This window comes from Suncus etruscus, chromosome 20 (assembly GCF_024139225.1).
Source record: "Suncus etruscus isolate mSunEtr1 chromosome 20, mSunEtr1.pri.cur, whole genome shotgun sequence".
Taxonomy (NCBI): Eukaryota; Metazoa; Chordata; class Mammalia; order Eulipotyphla; family Soricidae; genus Suncus; species Suncus etruscus.
The window spans coordinates 21,295,395-21,321,434 of NC_064867.1; the positions used below are offsets into that span (position 1 = coordinate 21,295,395).

The window sequence follows — 26,040 nt, forward strand, 5'->3', positions numbered from 1 at the left end:
AAGATTATATTGGTGCTAGGAATAGCGTTTGATCATTTAATTCATGTAATAACTCTTTTATAAGCAACTTGGTAAAAATCAGTGTTAAAATAATAAAAATTAATTTAATAAATAAAAAGAAGTGGCTTCCAAACACTGCTGTGTATAGAAAAATTGGTTAATAAGTAAGGGTTAAAAACTAGAAGAGAGGAAAGGATTTTCCTATAAAGCTAAAATTACCTTTCATGTCATAATATATTTATGTAAATACATATTCCCAACTATTATTTGAATAGATACCTGGTACTGCAATCATATTACTGCCAGAAAAAGAGATCAGTTAAAACTAAAGGAAAATTTTAATTACTTAAAAATAAATATAATAAACAAAGAATTATAATTACATATTCTAATTGACTTGTAATGTGTTGAATTTTTGCCTATGCCAAGTAACTAGAATATTTTACTATATCTTCTAGGATTTTATTTTATTCTTTGCGCTTTATCTACAATAAATCAGTCTCTGATTTTTGTAAGGTATAACATATTATAATTTATATTTTTCATATGAATATCCAAAAGGTCAAGAATGATTATAGAAAATATTATTATTCACCCAAAGCAACTTAGAGACATCTATGTCATAACAAATTAATCATATATGTACCCATCTATTTATGGTTTCTATAGTTTGCTATAACGGCCTGTCAGACACCAGTCTTTTTATTATAGTCAGGAACAGATGTGTTCTAGATATATTGAAGACTACCCAATAATATTTAACATTTTGCCATAAAAGGCAATAAAATCATAAAAGGAATAAAATATTCAGTATTTGAAACAATAAAGCCAGCTTGACTAAAAAAAGTAACATTTTTACTTACGCACATTAAAATTCATTATTTTATGATCAACAGCAACAGAAATTGTTCATATATTTGTGTTATACTAGAAATGTACTGCTCATTGTGGTTGCAATAATTCAGCCTATTTTGAGCCATTATGAACAATTAAAATCTCAAAAACAATAAACGACTATTACACAAAAGATATCCACAAGATAATTTGTTCTCAGTAACATATGAATAGGACCAGATAGCAATGTCAAAGTTGAAGCACAAATTAAGTTTTTTGCAACGACTGTTACAGAGGTCAAGAGTTATCTATGTTTTATTAATTCTCCCTCAGGGCTTATTATAAAGAATAGCTCAATGATTAGTCAAGTGACTATTACCAAGTATTTGAGAGCAGATATTTCATTGTGAAAGCTGACTCACCAAATCCAAGAAGAAAATTGTAAGGCAAGCAGAAATTAAAAATCCAAATAAGCACATATGAACTCAATCGTAGAGAACAATACTATAGTGGATCAAAAGAAATTCCAGAGCCAGCTATGCCAAAATACTCCCGGAGAATGTGCCCCAGGAGATTAAATTTGTGTCTTGGTTGGAATACAGTCTTTAATCCAGACCTGCTAAGATTGCTGCAATGAAAAGAAGACTGCCCGGGCCGCAGCTATAGCGCAGTAGTAGGAAGGGCATTTGCTTGGCAGGCGGTTGATCCAGGATGGACGGTGTCTTCTGAGCGCATAGGAGTAACCCCTGAGCATTACTCGTGTGGCCCAAAAACAAAACAAAAACAAACAAACAAAAAGACTGACCACAACAACATTGAGATTGGGGCCAGGAATCCTCCAAACAACTGATCTTATAATGAGTTCTCTCTCTCTCTCTCTCTCTCTCTCTCTCTCTCTCTCTCTCTCTCTCTCTCTCTCTCTCTCTCTCTCTCTCTCATTTTTGTACACCTAGGATTCTGGAGATTGCCATGAGTCCATCATAAAGCAAATGTTTATCTATTTTTGGGGGCCACACCCCATGACACTCAGGGGTTACTCCTGGCTATGTGCTCAGAAATCGCTCCTGGCTTGGGGAACCATAGGGACGCAGGGGGATAGAACAGAAGTCCGTCCTAAGTCAGCCACGTGCAAGGCAAACACCGTACACAGCTCGGTTTTTTTTTTCTTTTTGGGCCACACCCGTTTGACGCTCAGGGGTTACTCCTGGCTAAGCGCTCAGAAATTGCCCCTGGCTTGGGGGGACCATATGGGACGCCAGGGAATCGAACCCGCGGTCCGTTCCTTGGCTAGCGCTTACAAGGCAGACACCTTATCTCTAGCGACACCTTCCCGGCCCTCGGGCCCCTGCTTTATCTAATTCTATCAATTCAAATGAAGGCAGTCAGATAGGGGACCCATTGATAGTTATAGAAGCCATAAAACTAAAAAATGTTTGGAAAGAGAAGATATAATCTGAGAAGTTGCTCTCCTATTGCCATATTAGCCATCTTAAGAGAAAGTAATACATAAAAATGATTACCCCCTGGAGATAATTAACAGATGCCCAGATATCAATGAAAGAATACAGAGCCCGCTAAGAGTTCAGTCCTTTTTTCATTCAAGAGCTCTGAAAAAAATTTCTTCATAGGTCATGTGAAGTCTCATTTGGAAAAAAACGAGAAAACCAACCTTCCAAGGCGACTTGGAGCGATTCATTTGGCAGGTGCCTACTCCTCTCTTTGGAGTTGTGGGTTTCCTTTCTTTTCCTATACTGTGTTCTCTTTTTCTGAATAGTCTACAGTTGTTCTTTCAAATTCTATTCATTCTCCTTGAATAAAATTCACTTTTTTTGGCATTTTTACCTGAAATTCTTTTCTGTGTAAATAAACAAAGGACTTAAACCTTGAATTGAGACTGGGACTGCTATTCTTTTCTCAAAGAGAATGATCTCAATGGTGTCAATAAAATAACATAAAACTAAAAAAAAAGAATGACCTCAATTCAACTTGAAACCCATTCCCTGAAAATCCCAATAGCAAGGATAAACTTACAGGCTACTCAGACCAAGTGGGTCTTAGGTGAAATTTGGCATCTACTTTATTGAAGTTGACAGACTTTAGTGTCTCTACTGATCAAGAGCTTATGGAGATTTCCCTACCCCTGACATCCCAAGAGCATATTCTACCTGTGACACAATTAGTCAGCTTAGAAGGAAGGAACTATCTGCATAGTTTTACCTCCTCCTACTCTATTTATTAAAACTGATTAATCATGTACCCAGAAAGGTTGTGTTCTGAAATTAATCTTTTGTTATACTAGAAATAATCTTCAGTTACACATTACTGCTGTTTTCTATCAGTATAGATAAAACCATTTTGGTGAAACTGGTTGAGGGGGATTTACAGAAAGTAAATTTAGTTAATAAAATTGGTCATTTTAAATATCATCTACATGGTGGTAACCAGTCAGGTAGCAGAGCCAAATATTGTCATGGAAAGTGTATTATTAGCATAGTAGGAGTGAGAAAATTATCCATAGTAAAAGCATGATATGGTAGAGACAGGAGAGAGAAAAGGAGAAACTCATATAGTGTGTCATTAAAATATGAGAAAAATGGAAAGAATAAATCATGAATGAGATTGGGTAGAAAGTCCATTACAGAAGAAAGAAAAGCAGATAAATGATGTGATGAAAGTCACTGAGAAAAGAGGGGTATCTAAAAGAAGTAAGACGATATAATGCCAGAGTATCAATTCTTTCAAGTGACATTTATTTATTTTTTTACTTTCAAGTTAATTAAAAACAACTTGTACAAGGACAAAAGTAAGGAAATAAGTCATTAATATGAAATGTATAAAAAGTACTCCCTTGGATAGGAGAAAGCTATCCCTATCAAATATAGAAAATCTAATATCAAGAAGATTGTACAAATAAATCATCTTATTACTTCCTCACCACCTGTTAAAGTATAGTCTTCATTATTCTTCACAAATTTATGATTTTTTTGTTATCTAAAAAGAAAATAGTTCCTTGCTTTGGCTACTTTGTATCTCATCTTTTTGAGGTTCCCATAGGAAATAATTTTCCTTCTGAAAATATTTTCTGTCAATTTCATTATTAGACAAACTAAAGAACCTTGAAAGGAAGAAGGAAACCTTCTACTCGTATCTATCAAACTTGGAAAAATAATCAAGACAATATTATTTAAGGAAAATATAGCAAAAGATGTTTTTAAAAAAATCATAGATGAACTCTAGATAATCAGATATGTCTGCAGCCTCAGTAAGAGGAAAAAGCTATGACAATATAGAAACCAGAATCTAGGACATGAAAGGTCTTCTGGGCTGTTGATGAATTGCCATATGTACTCATTGAGTGATAGCAGATTGGTATTTAACACATATTTGATTAACTAATAATCAAATCAAACAAAAATCACCCACATGATTATATATTTTTGTTATCTAAAATAGTTGAACAACTTCTCAATGCTATATATATATACATATATATATTTAATTTTATATACTTGGGAAAGAGGTTATTCCAAAGAATATGTGAAAGATGTGAACTGAAATGGGTAATAAAAACGAGATAAAATGTTACTTTCATATAGAGAATGTTTTCTTTTACTCTTTAAAAAAACATTATTGAAAAAGTGGAGAGAATGATATAAAAGAGTTCATGTTAGGTATGAGATAAATGGAAAAAAGAGCCCCATTACATTTCCCCATTGCAATAAGTTTTTAAATCAAGAACTCACAATTTTCTTTTGGGTTTCTAAATTTAGTAATATTCCATTTTTAATTCCCTTGTCTTGTTCAAAACAAGAACTATTGTTTCATATTTTATGAGCACATGGTCCTCCTCACAGCCTATTTACAGTAATATGGAAGTCACAGGACAGATCATTCTCGGATATGTGCTAAGGCAATTCTTGTCCAAATGGACTATCTCAAAAATATTTTGGATTAAGATACAAAAAACTCAGAAACACTATAGAATAAGTTTTGTATATGTAAGGAGAATATAACTAATATATATTATATATAACTGATTTGTAATAATCTCATATCTTTGTAAAATTTAAAAATTAAAATAAATAACCACAAAGTAATTCTGAAAGAATTCAGTTGAATTACTCCATTAAATGAAGTGCCTACTATAGAATTCACATTAAAAAATAAATTCAGGGTTCGGGAGAATTCAGTGGGCTAACCACTTGCCTTGCTTATTGCTTATGGCTAACTTGGGTTTGACTTCTGGCATCCCATATGGTCCTCAGCAGTAATCCCTGAGTGCAGAGCAAAGAATAAGCCATCAACACCAAACCCAGGTATAAGCATCAAAAATCAAAAAAGATTTAAAAAGAAGAGTATGCACAAGAGCTTCTCACAAAGACACAGTGTAAAAATATGTTACCATGACTAAATTTCATTCAATTAGGGATTTACTTTTCAATAAACACATAAGGATAATATAAAATTGAAAGTCTTTTTTCTGTTTGTTTGGGTTTTTTTGGGGAGAGGGTCACACCCGGCAGCACTCAGGGGTTACTCCTGGCTCTACACTCAGAAATTGCTCCTGGCAAGCTCGGGGGACCATATGGAATGTCAGGATTCGAACCACTGACATGCATGCAAGGCAAACACTTTACCTCCATGCTGTCTCTTCGGCCCCGAAATTGAAACTCTTATAGAATAATCTCACTCATCTGTGGGATATAAGAAAAATAAAAAGTCTGGCAATAATATCTAGAGACAAGAGAGATGAGGATCAGGTGGATCAGTCCATGATAGAAAGCTTGCCATAAAGAGCAGTGAGTGTAGTTAGAGTAGAAAGGGTCTACTATGACAGCAATAGATGGAACAAATCACTCTGGACAAGAACTGGGAGCTAAAAGGAGATAAAGTGATAGGCATGGCACCACCTCATCAACAATAGTGCAAACCACAGTGACAGAAAGGAGAGAAAGAGAAAAAGGGAGAGAGAGAGGAGAGAAGAGAGAGAAGCAAAATGCCTACCCCAGAGACAGGCAGGGGTAGGGGTGGAATATATTTTAAAAATATATATTTTATTATTTAAAAATATTTTAAAAACAAGACAAAGAATCTCATTTTAGGGGAAATTGAAAGTCTTATTGATTATGTTTATTAACACCCATTAGTCCAAAATATATAAACATAGAAGAGTGTTTTGCATTTGATTCTCTCTTTGTTTAGATTACTCTTCATCAAGACACATAGTGTTTATTTCTTTTATCCCTCAATATAAGCCAATTAAGTATAGAATTTATGGGACCGGCGAGAAAGCATGGAGGTAAGGCGTTTGCCTTCCATGCAGAAGGACAGTGGTTCGAATCCCGGCATCCCATATGGTCCCCTGTGCCTGCCAGGGGCGATTTCTGAGCATAGAGCCAGAAGTAACCCCTGAGCACTGCCGGGTGTGACCTAAAAACCAAAAAAAAAAAGTATAGAATATATATATATATATATATATATATCTCATGATTTTTAATTCATTCCCCTACTATTTGACATAAAATAATAGTACAATTTTTCCTCCTCCCTGGTACATTTTTCCATGTAATCCACCACTATTGACCAAATTATGTAAGTAGTTTTTTTTTTACCTCCTTTATTGTGGCCTATTAGAATATTAATCCTATGTGGGCAAGGATCTTTATATGCTTCATTAATCTATCTCCGATATCAAAATCAGAGTATAGCAAACATTAAGCTTTCAACATATATTTGTCTAGTCAGTAAATAAGAATATTCTTCAACAAAAGCATTCAGTATAATTGTTACTTAAACAGCCAAAATGGTCTTAAATGTGGTCTTAAATATAAAGACAAATGGTTGAAACAAGACAAAACATAAAACAAAATGAACATAAATGCACATTGGACTACAATGCACTATTGAAAGTTTGCAAATATTTTTAAAATACATAAACTTATGTTAAATGTTCATTAAATACTGAACTTTTACTTCTAGTGTTTTTCCTTCTATTTCTTTGTTGGCTTTTTTGTTGTCTTTTGTTTGCAGTTTATCTTTGAGTTGTTCTATGTGATTCTTGAGCTGTGTTACTCTGCTCTTCCGGCTTTCTACGGTTTTATGTATTTCTTTTAACTCTGTTTGTATGGAGTCGTTCATATTTTGTAGCAATTCTTGTTTAATTTGATTCATTTGCTCATCTATTGATTTCTTGTAGTCTCTGGCCAGTGTGTCTTTTATTTCTTCAAGCATGGCTTGGAATTATTTCTCATGGCTGCTTTTAGGTCTTCCTCTCTTGGGTCTGTGCGTTTGGTGGACTTAGAAACTTGTTCTGATTTCTCTCCATCTCCCCTGTTGTTAATGTTTTCCTTGGTTTACCCATCCTTCTTTGCATTTATTGGCTTGGCTTGGAGTGCAGTGCCTTAAGGTTTCAGCTGCCTCCTGTGGCGTGGGGCTGGGTCCCTTCTCGGGGTGTGGCTCTACATGAGTATGTTGGGTGATGTCGCTGAGTTTTGGTCCTTCCCTCGTCCTCCAGACAAGCCTGGTCAATTGCCACCCACTTCCTGCCAGACAGTGCAGGTTCACTCAGCTCCCTTGAATCGGTGCCTTCCATGAGCTCCGGTCACCTCCATACACTCCCTCTGGCCTGTCCCAGGAACTCAGGTTCCCTTGAATGGGCGCCTTCTACGTGCTCCGGTTGGCGACCTCTACACACTCCCTCTGGCCTGTCCTGGGAACTCACAACTCTCTTGAATGGGCACCTTCCATGTGCTCCGGTCAGCGACCTCTACACACTCCCACTTATGTTAAATGTTATATGAGGGTTTGTAGAGTATGATCTCAATGAGAAAAGAAATAAATAAAACAATAACAACTTGAAAAATTACAACCTGAAAAATTAACATTTGGAAAGTCTGGTTAGGTTGAACTTGACCAAATATTGCCCACCCATTTTATCTATTTTAAGGTTCACATAATTATTATGGTATGCTCACACAGTAAAAATAAAACTAAGAAAAAGAAAATATAATTTGAAGTTCTGTTTGTTAGAAAACTGTCATTGAATATGATTTGTTCCTAATAAAGAATGGTAAGATACTTTCAAATATATGCATAACAAAATTATGAATAAAATATCTTTTATAATAAAAACGTAATAGTTATGTATATTCTGAGAAAAATATTAATTTATATAACTGAGAATATTGTTTTAAGTTTTGTTAATACCAGGGATGCAAGCAAGGGTGGTTCAACATATGCAAGTCAATGGAAGTCATACACTACATTAATAAAAAGGAAAGGTAACAACTATATGATAATATTAATCAATGTAGCTTTTGATAGGATCCAAAATACATGTATAATAAAATCCATCAACAAAATCAATGTAGAGAAAGTTTGACAGGATCCAGGAACTATTTATAATAAAAAACTATCAACAAAATAGGAGTCGATGAAACTTTCCTCAAGAGAGTAATGGCCATCAATAATAAATAAATAATAAAGTCAGCACAGTCAGCATCATTCTCAATGGTAAAAACTAAAACTACTTCCTCTGAGATTAGGCACAAAAATAAGATGACCACTGTCTCTATTTTTATTCAATATAGTCCTGGCTACAGCAAGTACAGCAAGTACAGCAATCAGGCAAGAGAAACAAAGGAATTCAAATTTGAAAAGAAGTATGGTAAATTTATCATAGTTTTCAGATGAAATATAATATTCATAGAAGACCAAAAATAGATGATAAAGAGATCAAGAAGTCTATTCCATTTAAAATGATATCCAAAAACATCAAGTATCTACAAATGAACTTAACAAAAGATCTGGGTGATTTATATTAAGATAACTTAACCTCACTTAAGAAAGAGATAGAAGAGTTCAAATATTGGAAAAATATTCCATGTTCATGCACATAAAAATGAATATAGTTAAAATGAGTATCATAATATAGATTCAATAGAATTCCCATCAAATTCAGATGTCATTCAAAGGACATAGAAAAATTAATAATAAAGTTTACATGAAATCACACAAAAAATCACAAATACTCAAAACTATATTAAAAAATAAGAAATGCAGAGGTGGGGCCAGAGCAATAGCATATTATGTAGGGCATTTGTCTTGTATGAGACCAACCCGGGTTTGATCTGCAGCATCTTTTTTTTTTGTTTTTGGGCCACACCCTGTGACGCTCAGGGGTTACTCCTGGCTATGCGCTCAGAAGTTGCTCCTGGCAACATATGGGGACCATATGGGACGCTGGGGGATCGAACCGCGGTCCGTCCTAGGCTAGCGCAGGCAAGGCAGGCACCTTACCTCCAGCGCCACCGCCCGGCCCCGATCTGCAGCATCTTATATGGTTCCCTGAGCTTGCCAAGAGAGATTGCTGAGAGCATAGCTAGGAGTGACCCCTGAGCTCCATTAGATATGGCCCAAAAAACAAAAACAAACCAAAAAAAATGCAGAGGCATCGCATTACCTAATTTGGAACTGTATTATAAAGCTATAGGGATTAAAACTGCCTGATACAGGGGCCAGAGAGATTGCACAGCTGTAGGGCATTTGCCTTGTAAACAGCTAATCCAGGATGGACGGTAGTTCAAATTCTGGCATCCCATATGGTCCCCCATGCCTGCCAGGAGTGATTTCTGAGCACAGATCCAGGAGTAACCCCTTAGCACCGCTGGTGTGACCCAAAAACCCAAAACAACAACAACAACAACAACAACAACAACAAAACAAAAAACTGCCTGATATACGAATAAAGATAGGCTCTCTAATCCATAGCTCAAAATCAATACCCACTGACAAACCCCATGTATAAGGACAGTTAATTTTTTTTTATAAACAAAGAACATAAAATGAAATAAAGATAGCCTCTTCAACAAATGAAGCAGGAAAAACTGGTTAACTACATGTAAGATATTAAAACTCAATCCATATATTAAGAAGATTGGTGTTGGGAACTGACACTGGTGGTGGGATCAATGTTGAAATATTATTATATGCATAAAACTCAACTATCAATAACATTGCAAATCAGAGTTCTTTTTTTTTTAATTTTTATTTTGATCATAGTGGCTTACATATTGTTGACAATAATATTCTAGGTACATATTTACATAAAATCAGGGGGGATTCCCATCCCTAAATTGTCCTCCCTACACCTCCGTTTTTGTCCTACCTCCCATTTCCTCTTCCCTCCCCCCCAGGGTGGCTAGAATATGTGATCCCCTCTGTATTTGACCTACTACTTAGTAGTCTTGCATCAGTTTGGTCTTGGTGCCTCCCTTATTTCCCCCTCTAAGTGGGGGCAGGGCTAGCAGTTCAAGTTAGGTGGTTTTGCCTGAAAAGGAGACAATGAGTAAACTGGGGTAAGAGTCTAATATCCCAAAAATGGGCAGAATCCTTCTAGAGGTTCTCCTCATCGATTTGGATAATGCAGGAGAAAAAGAAGGTGAAACACCCCATCAGTACCAAAAGAAGTGTCAAATATTCAGTGAGGACTCCAGTTATATCGATAAGCACCACAATAAACTGATAAAAAAATACAAACAAAAACAAACAAACATATGAACAAAAAAAAAACTCGCCGTGGTCTTGAAATAAGAGACATGGTATAGCACATAACGAAAGAAAAGAAAGGAAAAACACACACACACACACACACACACACACACACACACAAAAGAATAATTGGGGACAACAATTTCAATAATCACATCCGAACCGAGAAATCGACCAAAATAGCTAGGTAAATAAAATTAATAATAACAATAATAAATGAAGGTAATATATATAAATATCCAAGGTTTTGTGCTTTTTGCATTTTTGTTTTTTCCCTCTGCCCTGGCACAGTAAATATTGGGGTCATTCGAAACGGAATTCACTTGCCCTATGAGATATGGGGATTCTCCGTCCTTGGAGTATACTGTCATGGGATCAGTTCTAGGCTTTGCTCAGGATCATTACTCTCCCGGTGGTGTTTTTTCTTTTTTTTTTTTTTTTTTTTTTTTTGGTTTGTTTTTTTGTGTGTGGAAGACTTCTGCTTTGTCCAGGGTGATACATTCAGAGCTCTGTGTTGGGTGGTCTCAGTATCTGTACAACTCCTGAGGTGGGCCTTATGGTGAAGTCAGTCTTTGTGAGTCTAGAGGTTCTGTTGCCTCAGTGCCAATTGGATCCGTCTTCTGTGGTTGGTGATCTTGGTCTTTGCACTGAACCTAGGATGGCATCTAGGATAGTGTCCTTCTTTGTGCTTCCAGAAGCCCCTTTCCGTTACAGTTGTCTCTGCCGGACCTTTGGAGCTGGGGATCATGCTTATTGTGTCGGTCTTAGTTCAAAGCCTAGACTAGGGCTTTTTGATTGGTCCCAAGATGTATACAGTCTGGTCGTGGTTCTAGCAGCCAGTCATCTGTAAATCACGATCTTGGCTTTTGGACCTACCAAAGGGTGCCACGTCTTCTGGTTTTGTCTTGTCGTTAGCTGGTAAAGTAGGCTAAATTGCTCTAAGGTCAAGTTGTTCACGTTTTCTTCATTGTCGGGATATCATGTTAGCGCTGGCCCTTGTTGTTGACCCTGCAGTATTGAGGCCGTCCCAGATGGAGTTTGTTTCTTGCAGCTGTTGTGAAGAGCTGTGCCGTTTCTATGCCTGGGAACCAGGGTTCAAGGCTGGATGAATGGAATCCGATCACCTGAGGTCTAAGTTGATTCCACATGACATATTTTCAAGGTAGGAGATATCCCTGTATTGTAAACAACTATGAGCTCCTATCTCTAGTAGGTAAGAGCTCTTGTTTTTTTTTTTTTTAATGTAAGATTTCCCCTTTATTTATTGTGTCTTTGCAGGGGGAAGTGGTGCTCCATTATATTGTTGGTGTATTTGGGGTGGACAGAGTGGGTAACATAAATAGGTCACATACCCAAATACGATTAAGAAAAAAAAAATTGCATGTGCCCACAAATGTATATGTAGGGCAAACATTAAAAAAAAAAAAAAAGGAAATATAATGAGTTAGTGAAGTTTTTAAAGGACCAAAGTGGTGCAAAAGACTACTTTACATTTGGGGGAGAACAGGTAAAGAGGTGGTATATTACAGGTCTTATGCCTATCTTGGAAGTACTGTTTATCCCCTTGTCTTTTGGATTTTTCTTGTGGTGTGTGGGTTCCCAGGCATCTTCCAATCTCACCCCCTGACCTTCTTCAGATTGGTATAAATTTGCAGCAGGGAGGTCTTGGAAGAGTTCTTGCATTGGGGATACTATTGGACCTAAGTCCGGTTTCAAGAAACAGTCCACTTTATGGGGAGTTGGTAGGGAGGGTCTCGCAGCATGAGTCCACAGGGGGGTTGGCTGTCTTTTCTTGGAGGAGATGAGGTGTGGGTTCGGCTGGGTGTCCCCTCCCCTGGGTGCTGGGTACTGGGTCGTTGGGTAGGAGGTCGATCTTGATGCCTAAAAGATTAAGGACTGAGGGTGGAGAGTTTCATTATGGTGGGAGATCTGGATGGGATTGAGGGGTGAAGGGATAGTTGGATTTCCGGGGGGGAGAAAGGGGAAGTTATATGGGAGGGGTATGAAGGAAGAGAAAAGAGAAAATACCGTAGAAAGAAAGGGGGAAGAGAAAGGGAAAAAAGTAAAGAGAAGAATAGAAGAGAAAAAGAAAAAAGAAAAGAAGAAAAAAGGAAAAAGGAAAAAAATATAAAAATATATATATATAAAAAATAATAATAATAATAAAGAAAAAAATAAAGTAGTGAGAAGAAAGGAGAGAATAACAAGGGAATTTTGGTTTGGCTGAATGTGTTCGATGGCTAGAGAGTACGTCGCGGGTACTGCTTTGGTGGTCTGACTGGTCACGTGCTTCAATTCCTAAAAGAAGGTTTAACCTAGAAATAAAGTGTATGTTAAAGAGTTTTCTCGTGGTCATCTCGTAGTGCAAGCAAGGTACGGTATCTCGTGTGGTATCCCGAGTTGCCATCTTAGTTTGTCCGCCCTTTGTATCTAAGGGCGCCTGTGGACAGAAAAGCTGAGAGGTTATTTAATATATAGTAAGGTAAAGGGAGTAAAACGTAGTGTTATGGTATGTTGCCATCACATTCCGTGATTTCCCGTGGTGTTCTATACTTGTGTTCCTGTTAACGATCTCTAAGGGGTTATTGTGGACCTTTGTTGTAGGAGTCTGATTACATACCTGTTCTCTCTATGTTACTGTTTTCTTTGCGGTATAATGTGCAGTCAAGAGTTTGCGTTATTCCTTCTTCGTGTTTTTTGGACACTGCTCCCATGTATATGTTGACTATTACAGTGTTCGGAGTTTCTACCCTGTTAAACCCTGTTATCTGATTGTTAGGTATTAGTTATGTATAAAATATATGTTCTAGGTGTTTCAGAATAGTGCTACCATTCTGTGTTTCTCTTTTGTCTTCTGACTTACTTCGTTTAACATAACATGATCTAGGTCCATCCACGTTGCTGCAAAGTCTGTGATTGTATCATTTCTAACTGCCATGTAATATTCCATTGTGTATATGTACCACATCTTAATGATCCATTCATCTGTTGTTGGACATCTAGGTTGGTTCCAAGATTTGACTATTATACTGAGTGCTGCGATAAATAGTGGGGTGCATACGTATTTTGGAATGAATGTCCTTCCATCTTGTGGGTATATGCCTAGGAGAGCAATTGCGGGGTCAAATGGCAGCTCGATTCTGAGTTCTTTGAGCACTCTCCAGACTTTCCTCCATAGGTGTTAGACTAGGGGGCATTCCCACCAGCAGTGGATGAGAGTTCCTTTCATACCGCATCCCCGGCAACAAAGGTTGTTTCCATTATTTTTGATGTGAGCCATCCTCACTGGTGTAAGGTGGTATCTCATTGTTGTCTTGATTTGGATCTCCCTGATGATGAGTGAAGGTGAGCATGTTTTCATGTGTTTGTTGGCCATCCTTCTGTCTTCCTCAGAGAAATGTCTATTCATTTCATCTCCCCATTTTTTATAGCTTTGTTTGGTTTTGGGGGGCTCAGCTTTCTGAGTGCTTTGTATGTTCTAGATATTAGCCCTTTATCTGATATGTCGAGTGAAAAAATTTTTTCCCATTCGGTTAGCTGTCTTCTTGCGTTAAGTAGAGTTTCTTTTGCCATGCAGAAGCTTTTTAGTTTGATGGCAAATCAGAGTTCTTTAGTTAAATAAAACGTTTTTCTAAATTTTGTTGAGTCACCTAGTTAAGGAAAATACAGCAATCTCATATTCTGGAAATCATCTCAATAGTTGATTTACTCCAAGAACTCATATTTTTAATAGGGTATTTTGATAACCTTAAGAAAATTTAATTGAAAATATAAAATAAATTCAATGTAGATATTTTCTTATGTGATAATTAAGTCAAAATATTTGAGTACATTAACACTAGTAAAAAATAAAATGTTACATTTAAGTGCACTCACCTTTTCACCCAGAATTATGATACACTTTTGAATTTCTTCAGTTTTGAAATAATATTCATGTTATGTGGCTGGGTAATATTTTGCTATTTAATTATTACTATTACTTTCTCCTCAGAGTTAGATTTATTTGGTTAAAAACAACTGTTCAGTAGTCAAACGATTTCCTGACTCACGTTCTGTCAATAGTATTAATACTCAGTACTATTAATTCTATGTTTTCAATACTCCAGGGATAATATCTGGAATATAGACAGTGGAAATACACAGGTGTGCAGGGGGCTTTTTGTTTTGTGTTTTTGTGTTCCCAGAGTATATCCCTGGATCATATGTTATAGCTGGATTATTTGGGAGCTCAATATCCAATTCGTTTTGAGGAATCTCCATATTGTTTTCCATAAAGGCTGTACTAGACGGCATTTCCACCAGCAGTGAATGAGTGTTCCTTTCTCCCCACATCCCGCCAGCACTACTTATTCTTGTTCTTTGTGATGTGTGCCAGTTTTTGTGACATGAGATGGTACCTCTGTGTTACATATACACAATGGAATACTATGCAGCTGTCAGGAAAATGAAGTCATGGAATTTTCCTATACATGGATGGATATGAAAACTTATGCTGAGTGAAATGAGTCAGAGGTATACACTATATACGTACTCATCTGTTGGATTTAAGAAAAATAAAAGATAGTATGGTAATAATACTCAGAAACAATAGAGAAAAAGTCTGAAAGGACCAGTCCATAATGTGAAACTTGAAACAAAGATTGGTGTGTACAGTTAGAGAAATAACTATACCAACAAACTATTATGACAGTGGTAGTGAGTGAGAGAAATAGAATGCCTGTCTTGAAGACAGGCAGGGAGTGGGAAAGGAGGGAGAAAAGGGCATTGGTGGTGGGAAGTTTGCACTGGTGAAGGGGGTGTATTTTTTATGACCGACACCCTTGGTTTTATGTTTGTAACTATGGTGTTTAAATAAAGAAATTAATGAAAAAGTCTAGCTGAGTCATTAACTCTGAATATTACCTTAAGTTATTGTTCTTAAAATATTCTACTACTCAATGTAAGATAAGTTTGAAAGACTAAATAGAACAACTGAAAAAGGTCTCCTCAATGTGCTTAAGGTTTGTATATATGCAGTTATAAGGTGTATATGGTCATTTGGACTTCTGTTAATGCCCCATGTTTGAATGGTGGCAAATTAATAATAGGAGGCAGAATATATATTAATAGAAGGAAAAACAATAGAATTGAGGAAGAGAGGATGGAGAAGAGGGACTCTAATGTTAACAGATAAAACAAATGTTAAAACAATCGAAGCTTCTCAGTATGTCTTCGGGGAAGAGCAGGATGCCCAAACCATTCAAGTAAAAAAATTAATTTTAATTCCTTCAACACCAAGAAACTTAAACTTTGTTTATTGTTTTCTTTCCTTCCAGAATCTAAGTCTTTATCTTTAATTTTAGTCACTTAATGAGGTGAAAAGAGAAACTATATTTCTTTGACTTTTCAGGAAAATGACTCTACATTGGAATTTATACAATGAAATAACAATAAAAATGTCTATAATATTTCAGTCTACTGAATTAAATTTTACTATATTTTTAAAAGGATCCCAAGAATCTGAACAAATTATCTCTTTTGGAGACTTAAATTTCTATTGGAGAGAAATAAATATTGATATGACTAAATTTATAAGAACATTAACCCTTCATTTCACATTGCATTGGAAATATTTTATATTTTAAACTTTATAAATGTAGATAAATATTGTATACAACTAAAGGAGGGTTTGAGTGGGCACAAGAGGAAAACTGGGAAAACTGATGGCAGATAATGAACACAGGGATGGAGTGGCTATTGAAACATGTTATGACTGAAACTCAACTAACAACAACTTTTTAACTCTATTTCACAATGATTTACTACAACAAAAGTTATTTTTAAGAGATGAATTGGAAAGAGATTTACAAAAACATATTTACAAATGCTACTTAGTAATCGAACACACATCCATTAATATTATAAAGGTGTTGAGTATAGAGAAATCAGTTGCTCTATAAGTTTGTGATAAGTTTTTAGCTAATGACGTCCTTCCAGATTATTCTTAAAAGCCCAGTATATGTCTTTCAAGTCTCAAAAGATGAGCAGGAAAGAAGAGGAGCTGAAAATCAGCTCATTTTCTTGCTCCTAGAAGTACTGATAAAAAATTGGATATAGAAGATATTAGAATAACTGCTTGAATAATCATTGGTATCATTCATGTGGTCCAAGCCCCAGGCTTCTAGAAACAAAGATAGTTTGATTTAGGTAGATGTAAGATGCTGATATTTAAGCCACTTCTTTATTTTTTCCTGAGTGCTGAGTCAATTCTGTAGAAATAATAAAAAGACTCAGATCCTTTAAGTGACAAATGAGTCCTCAGATACTTGTATTACAGAAAACTAATAAATGTGGCTTATTCTTGCCTATCTTATTCCCAAAAGTAGGTAGATTTTTAGTATGTAGTAAAAAAAAAGGCTATTTTCTGATAAAAAAAGAAAGAAAAGAAAGAAAGAAAGAAAGAAAGAAAAAGAAAGAAAGAAAGAAAGAAAGAAAGAAAGAAAGAAAGAAAGAAAGAAAGAAAGAAAGAAAGAAAGAAAGAAAGAAAGAAAGAAAGAAAGAAAGAAAGAAGGAAGGAAGGAAGGAAGGAAGGAAGGAAGGAAGGAAGGAAGGAAGGAAGGAAGGAAGGAAGGAAGGAAGTAGGGAAGGAAGTAGGGAAGGAAGGAAGGAGGGAAGGAAGAAAAGAAGGAAGGAAGGAAAGAAGGAAGGAAGGAGGGAAGGAAGGAAAGAAGGAAAAAAGAAAGAGAGAGGGAAGATAGGAAGAATATAACATACGCATTACTCCTGATTGCAGTAAGTTTAATTATTGATATGATAACCTCATAAAATCACAAAAAATAGTGCTACTATTTTGCCCACTGGGAAAAGAATAAAAGTCCTTTTCAGTCAGTGATTAAACAGACTTTATATAAACTCCTTCCAGGTTTTTCCCTGTGACTCCACACATAAACAGATTATGTCAAACCAAATTAAATGACATAAAAATAAAGATTCAAAAGTTAGTAACAAAAAGTAAAAGAAATATTAATAATGTATTTAAGACAAGAGGAAAAAGGACTTAATGATGAAATCACAAATATAAGAAATACTATGTATATGTGATTTCTGTCTAGTATATGGTAAAATCATTTAAAAATATTAAAATTGTTCTCTAGTAGTAACAATTGAGCACCAATAAACCAAGCAAAGTCAAACTCACATGTTCCAAAAGAATTCTCTAAGATGATGCTGTCCCCACTGAGAACTAGTGAACTAGATCTGAATCATTACATAGAGTAAATATAACCTAATGCATAATATTAAAGAAAAATGTGCCTCTCAAATGTATGTATATGTGGTATTTGAGCTTGGCATAATAATTCGAGAGCACTGTAGGTAAACTGTAGGAAAGGAGGCTAGAAGCTGAGTTTTAATGGAACATGTATGCACAATGAATGTTTACCCTGTATCACATATGACAATCAATTCTTATTTTATGACCAAAGATTTTGGAAAGTAAACAGAACGTACAATTGAGTATTTTTCTTTCTTTGACATTTAGTTTTCTAAGGTCTTAGTAAAACCAAGTTAGGTCTATATCTTTTTTTGGTTTATGAAAGTTTATTAAACCTTAAGTTAATGTTTATTGAGTTCAGTTTTCCAACCTGAGGATCCATCCAGATGCTTTGCAAGTGGTTCCCAGCAGAATTTTAGAGATACATCTATATGAGTTGACCTGTGACTTTAAGTTTGCAGAATTGCAACTACAAATAAGAAATGGGAGCAATTCATTTTCTAAATAGGCTTGTAGTGGAATGACAGAGAAGAAAGAACATTTTGTTCCATTGAAAAGGATGCCTCTAAAAATGGCCCAGTGCAAAAAATCATATATGATGAAAAAGTAGTTAAAATATTAGGTATTTTAGAACAATTTTTATCAGCAACAGAACTTCTGATTAACAGTTGTTCCAATAATAGGAACAAGGAGTCTAGAGTTATGATTTCTCAACTTTCTGTCAAACTACCTACATCTTCTTTCCCATGTCTTTCTAAAGATCAAGCATGACTTTATGGTTACATATATTAAACTCTATTCAGGTATACTGATAGAAATGAAGAAATGGTCACACAAATACGTCTCCCACAGATGCCTTTCTTCATCTTTTTTTTAAATCCAAGCAAAAAGTGACTCTAGAGAAAATCCACAGAGATAATCTCTTTATATTCTATTGAATATATCTGGTCATACATTCTCCACTTCCATCTAAGATGATTAATGGGAAGGGAGGTCATATCTTTAATGCTCATAAGTTATCTCTTTTGCCAAGGCATACTCTTGCTTACACAAAATTATAGTTTTTTAAATTAAATTTTAAAGAAAATATGGGAAATATTTTTTGGTCCAATGGATCCTACATTTTTAATCACTAAGATTTTAAATATTACAATGATTAATTCTGTATTCATGGAGAAAGAGAAGAAATTTGGTGGATTTTCTTCCCACTCTACCACTCAGATGCTATATACTAAAGGGAATCAAGTTGAGTGAAATTTTCCAGAAAATAAAATCGTACTGATTGTATATTATACTGATTCCTTAAGAAATCTAATCCAGAAGCTAGGAGGTCTGAATTTATATCAGCTGTGAGATTTTAGGTAAATTACTACAGTTCATTTTCCCACCTTCAATCTAAGAAATATTGGACTAAATGACTCAAATGGCACTTCAAAGTTGGTATAAACTTTGAGTTAGCAGCTCAATCAGAAACAATGGTTGTCAAACTATAAATCATATTATAGTAACAATAAACAGCCAGGCCATGAGTACTCTTGATTCTTAAGAACAAATGTGGCCATTCACAATAAAGGAAGGAAGTAGTTAAGAAAAATTCAAGCTTGTCATTAGTATTTATACTTTGACTCACATAATTATACCCAGATACTTTATGGAATGAATGAGTTTAATTTAATCTTTAAATGACTAGAATACAAAGACTAGCCATTGAATGGGAGAAATTATTCACTCAATACCTATTTGATAAGGGGTTAATATCTAAGATATATAAAGCCTTTAACAAAAATTAAAAAAAACACCCAACTCCATAAAAAAGTGGGGAGGAGAGATGAGAGAAATTTCTTCAAAGAAGAAATAGAGATGACCAAAAGGCACATGAATAAATGCTCCACGTCACTAATCATTAGGAAGACGCAAATCAAAACGATTTGCTCCCACCTTATATTAAAGAGACTGGCACATATAAAGAAGAAAAAGAACAACCAGTGCTAATATGGATGCAGGTAGAATGTCAACAGATTCATCCTTTTCGGAAAACAATATGGATTTCCCTCAAAAACAAAACAAAACAAAAAAACTAGCTTTCATTCGACCTAGCAATACTGCTCTTGAAAATATATTTAGAGGCCACAAAACACAATGCAGGAAAAGGTAACTGTTTTTCTATATTTATTTGAGCACTATTTTTAATAGGTAAAACCTGGAAACAATCAAAGTGTCCAAGAACAGATAAGTGGATGAATAAACTGTGGGATATTTTTGCAGTAGTTAGGGAAAATGAAGTCATGAATTTTGCTTATACATAGATAGACATGGAAAATATTATACGGAGTAAAATGAGTCAGAGAGAGAGGAACAGCCAGAATGTAACACTCATCTACAAGATATTAAAAAATATATATATATATAGTATAAGAATAATACCCATAGACCATAAAAATGATAGGTAGTAAATGAAGTTAAGGTGCCACCAAGGCAATAATAGTTGGAAATGATCACTCTGAACAAGAACTGGAAATTGAAAGGAAGTAAAGTGGCATGCATGATATCGCTTTAGTAATAGTATTGCAACCCAAGACACCTAAAAGGGAAAAAGGAGAGGGGGAGAGAAACAAGTTGGGGGTGAGGATAGAGATAGGGGTAGGACAGCTGGAGCGGAACTGAGGAAATTGGTAGCAGAAAATGAAAACTGGTGAAGGATGGGTGTTGAAAGCTGAAATTCAACTCTGAACAAAAAAATTTAGTCTTTAGAAAAGACTTAATAAGTAGTCTGGGGAGGAAATAAAAATTTGTGGCAAAAATAAAATATTTTTTGGATTAATCACAGTTCAAAAGATTTCTATATCACTGACTCTCAAAGCACTTATAAAGCTAATGTGCATTGATGTTCTTAAGGCATAGATTATCTCTTTGCTTTGCATGCAGCAGACCCGGGTTGAACCATATGCGGCATTCTATATGGTCCTCTGTGCCTGCCAGGAACTATTTCTGAACGCAGAGCAAGAAGTAATCTCTTGAGTGCTGCTGGGTGTGACCCAAAATCCAAAAAATATAAATTTTCCTATTCAAAAAATTATTATATTGCTTACATTACAAAACATGGTATAAATAACAAAAATAAAATAGAAAATTATCATCTCTTCATTATAAATAGACTTTTCTTTTTTATTGATTTTTATTTTTTTGGAATTTTTTAGGGGTCAAACTCCGCAGAGCTCAGGGGTTATTCCTGATTATACGCTCAGAAATCACTCCTGGCAGGCTTGGGGGATCATCTGAGATGCCGGGATTAGAACCACCATCCTTCTGCATGCAAGGCAAATGCCTTACCTACATGCTATCTCTCCAGCCTCATAAATAGACTTTTCATCCCAAATCTCAAGATGACTTTTTGACAATTCTACTAATGCTAAGTGAAATTTAATAGTACTATCTAATAATATAAATAGTATTTTAATAAGCATATGTTACACAATAATTATATAAATAGCAAGTCTCCCATACTTCTTTGGTGTAAAAATAAGCCTTAAAGCAATAGTCTTTTTTATTCTTTATGGTTTGAAAAATTTCTCAAGCATAATTTTTAAATCATCATTATGACATACTTCAAATGACTTCAGATTCCCAGAAACGTTTTTGAGAAAGGTAGAATTAAACAATTTTTCCAGATGTGTTCAAATAAATAAGTTGTTAATATGTTCAAACTAAAAACAGAAAAAATAGGAATAACATAAGAAAAAAAGAAAGGTTTTTATTGCTTAAAAATGTTTTTTTTTTTAAGTTTTTGCACAGTGAACACCCAAGTGTGCTAATAGTATCCTTGGTTTTAATTCTGTTCTTTGCCTCTGTGTTGAAAGGACTATCCCTTTAGTGTATTCAGAAAATCAGTACATTATTAAAAAAAAAAAAGTGGTTAACAAAGAATCACACAAAAACCAAAGGCAGATCAAAATTTCTAACACCAAAGTAATCTTAGTTGAAACTAAACTGAGAAAAAAAAGGCTAGGAATGAGTTTTTCATTTCTTTTGCATGCAGCTACCAAGCGATGGATATTGCCTACTGAGAAAACCATCTTGCTAGTTCAGAGCAGCGAAGAAATGGAAATAAGAAAGAATACAGAAATTTAGTGATAACTATCAGGAAAGCAAGACAGTCCAATCTAGGTTTTATTGAGAAAAGACTCTAAAGCAAAACAAAAGAAAACTTTTTGAAAATATCTTGTCTACAATGACCAGTTTTCCTGGAATTGGACAAGTCATCACTGCCAATGAGAATGCAGTACCAGAACTGATTTTTAAGCCTTTAGAATTCTGATATCTAAGAATCACAGAATGAAAAAGAAAGCTCAAGATGTAATCTTGTCTCTATGCCAACTTCAGTATTGCTACATAGTATTGGTAGTAGTGGTAGTAATAGTAGTAGTAGTGAAAGTAGTAGTAAAGAGAAAAATAAATAATAATTGTGATAATTGTGATGCAAGCTTGAACCTGCTGAATAGCAGTCCAAATTTATGAAAACTTTCGTCAGCTCAACAGAATCTTTTCAGTTTGTTCATTTATGTATGAAATGGTTAGATTGGGAAGAAACATTCAAGGGTGGCAAAGTTAAAGAATATTAAACCACAGTAGACACAAGTAGTTTGTCTACAATTTCCTTTAAAATTCTATTAAAACTAGAATGTGATTATTTTCCATTTAGTTATGATTTAACATGCCTGCATATGATTATGACTTTAAAAATTTAAGTTTTTTTTTTTTTTAAAAAAAAGGATAAATCTTGATTTTGTTTGGTCCCTTACCTGACTAGACAACATTGCCATCTAGTGGCCTAGACAAACTATAGCCACCACTTTGGGGGTAGGAGGCTTGGGTCCCAGCAACTCTCTGGGGAGCATGCCCAATAGGGACCATGTTAATAGCGATGCTAACGTCAGAGCAAGTGCACACCAACTCACATGAGCAAACACCCTCTGATATTTAGCCCCTAACGTTTTCCAGCTTCTCCAAGGCTTTCTCATGAACCCCAAATTTATCAGCTTTCTAGAGAAAGACCACTGGAACTTAAAGCCTTGACCTGCCTCAATTTATGCCTCTTGTCTTAAGATTCCTTAAGATCCATACCTCATTTTTTTGTTCAACAATCGACTTGCAAAGACTTTCTAAACACTCTTTAGTCTTTGCAATATGATGTTGCTCTACAACCACCACGACTACACAAAGAATATAAGAAGTAGACTACTGGTTGATGGTCAAGTTCTGGAAAGAAATCAACTCAAGCCTGAATGAAACAAAATCTGGCTTAGCAAAATAAAAGCTAGGCTCTGGCATAAATATAACAAACATTTAAGTGTCAAGAGGACAGAAATGGGCTTACAAGAGAGGAGCAAATGGAGCTTCAAGGAATGGAAAAATCATTCTTGAAATACACTCATAGCTAACGACCCTTTGTATCCATCTCTTATTTAGTTAAAGTTATTTCTTCTGGTAAACAAGGACGCTTTTGTAATCCGTTGCTTCCTCAGCAAGACCCCCATGGCAACTGCCATAAATACATCAGAGAGACACAGAAAGGCATAAGAGAACAACACAAAGGAAATGAACTACTATCCAAACAACTCTGGTGGTTTTCTTGCTACAGTTTATCTCATATTCTGCACGGTTAAGATCATGATGAGTGTGAGAATACAAGTGAAATAATTAAGTGTTCCTTATCCTATTTTTGATGAAATTATATAGAAACATAGAACACAGGCTTGGAGCGTCTCAATAAAGGAACAGAGAGAAAACTGGAAGAGGCAGTTTTCAGAAATCTAAATGAGTGCTTCTCCAAAATTTGCATGAGAGGCCAAGTCATGTTCATGCAAATGGTTTTCAGTTCCAATTCATATTAAAGAAGTCTGGCGCATACTCACTTCCCCTATGCAAATCTCCTAGGAAAGAAGTCTTGATTCTTACCTATAATAAAAAGAATCTCCACTGCAATGTCACTGACTGTTGTGCTCCGAGTCGTGGACAGGTCATCGTTGCCAATGAAGCACACATTGTAGGGAACCGTCACAGCAACATAAAACGTTGCCAATAGAATAAGCCAGTCCCAGCCAGCTTTGAAAGTGCTAAAATGCAAAAGTATGAATTTGGACTTTTTTGCATCAGAAACTTTGTACTCTGGAAATGCTGGTTTATCTACAAAAACGTTCTGCAGGTAAAGACAAAAGAAGAGAAGAGAAGGAAGAAATCCAACATTAAAAATATGGAATACATGGTCTTGAGTATTTAGCTATGAGGAGAATCAGTCATACAAGATCAATATATTGTACCAGTGATGAAGACTATAGTGAGATTTTACTAAAATTGAGCAGAATTGTTGTACCTAAACGGAATATGCAATTTAATAAGGCATATTAAGTGAGAAATTAGATCATGTTCACTAAAAATAAAAAATTAACTAAAGCATAATCCAAAAGCATTCAGTTATATGTATAATTCAAAAATACATTTGTCTTTCTATTTTGATATGGACAGTCCATGTACTTATAATTTTGAGTAGCAAACATCATCTAAAAGCATATTTGATCAGAAATTCTTTTAACAATATCAAGTTTACTTTTTCTAGAAAAGACAGGAATACACAATTAATATTATTTTAAACAGCTTTTATATCTTTTTCAAATTATAATGTAATTAATATAATATAATATACAATATATTATATCTAATTACATATATAATATATAATATGATTATAATGTAGGATTATTAGCTACTTGGACCTCTCTGTTGTGATTGTGCTGATGTTACTAATTGACAATCTAAATCTCAATCTAAACCTTGATAAGCATGGATTTATTTTGACACTGGCTAGTCCTTGTTAAAATGGTAATGTGAGTGAGTGAGAAACAGTTACTTAAAAGTTATTTAAGTCATGGAAAGTAAAGGCAATATTCACTGTGCAGCTGATTAAATGCGGAAGAATAGCTGTCGTTTTTTTATAACTGCAAAAGCACTTCACTTTGAAAGCAATCCAAATTGGTGAACAAGTCTCTTATTGCTCTGAGACAAAGGGAGGCCCAACAATAGCTTGTGTAGAAATTTGACAAGTCTATGACCAGATACTTGCAGACCCTGTTTTGACCTCAATTAATGAGAAAAACAAGATAAGTAGGTAATAGAAACTTAAATGAATAAAACAGTTCCATTTTAGAAATGCATCTTATATTGCTCCCTTCTTTCCTGTTCTTCAATCTAGCTCCTTCCATTCTTTTCTTCCATTTTTCTTCTTCCTTCAGTTTCCTCTTTTTATCCTTCCTTTCATTCTTCTTTCTCCTCCATTATTCTCTGTTAGCCCATCCCCCATTCTTCCTGTGTAACCTTACCTGCTAGTAAGATCTGCCCATTTCTGGGAGGGGTCTTTGGGAGGTATGAATAGGATTACCTGAGGGGCAGGAGGAGGATTGATTCAGGTGTGTCTTAAGAAGCTTTATTTTAAGTTGGGACAAAACAATAGTGTGACTTTCAACACTGGAACACAGCAGATTGGCTGTGGTTTGAATGATTATCAGAGAATACAAAGGGATCAGAAAAGTTTGACTTTTGGACTTTTGAAGAGGAACCATATTTATAGTGCTTTCTTGTCATAGTTCACTTTTCTGAAATCCTTCTTTAATCACTATAACCACAGAAATATGTGTGAGATATACAGTCCTGTTTAATCAAAGCATTTGTAGGTTACATGAGAGAATTTTTACTTCCTGGGTAAAAAATAAGAAGACCAGGAAGTCCTTGATTCCCTAACTCCTATATCTTCTGCATTTGAGATAAATTCCAAAATAGCTCCTTGATGATTATTATGTTTTTCGCTAATGTCATTGACAAGATGGACCCTGAGTATTTATCTCTAATATCCACCTCAGACCACATCCAAGGAAGATTATGGAAGATTCCACAGTGCAAATAATGCTATTGCCATTGTTTGGAAATTTATCTTTGAATTGTCAAATAAATGGAAATGTGAGTTTTTTGGTGGAATTCTTAGTCCTAGAAACCAATTATGAAATGAGGTGAAAATCCTGGGAGGTTTATGTTATGTAAAATTATAGGAAAAATGTTATATCTTGATAAGCTAGTTATTTGATATGTATTTTGATAGACAAGCCAGAGTTAAACAAAACAGCCCAGTTTTAATTTACTGAATTCAACTCTTTCCAAAACTCATCAAGTACATATGTAATTAAATATTCAACATTCTACTATGTAAAATATCAAACTGTGTTTTTCATAAAATAAAAAAATTAAATGGAGTAATGACTGATTTGTTTGTAGTCTCCTTGTTTCATAAAGCCTTATGTGAAATTAGATGAACTAGATGGAACTAAAATTAAATTTGAGAAATTTTAACACCCAAACTA

At 35.0% G+C, this 26,040-nt stretch overlaps 1 protein-coding gene across 1 annotated transcript in view; it reads right to left on the reverse strand.

The window, feature by feature from the left end:
* Positions 1-26,040, reverse strand: part of KCNH8 (potassium voltage-gated channel subfamily H member 8) — a 389,068-nt gene that overhangs the window by 149,721 nt on the left and 213,307 nt on the right. The window contains exon 5 of the mRNA XM_049766132.1: positions 23,591-23,831. Coding sequence (XP_049622089.1) covers positions 23,591-23,831 — 241 coding nt within the window. The remainder of the gene's footprint in view (positions 1-23,590; positions 23,832-26,040) is intronic.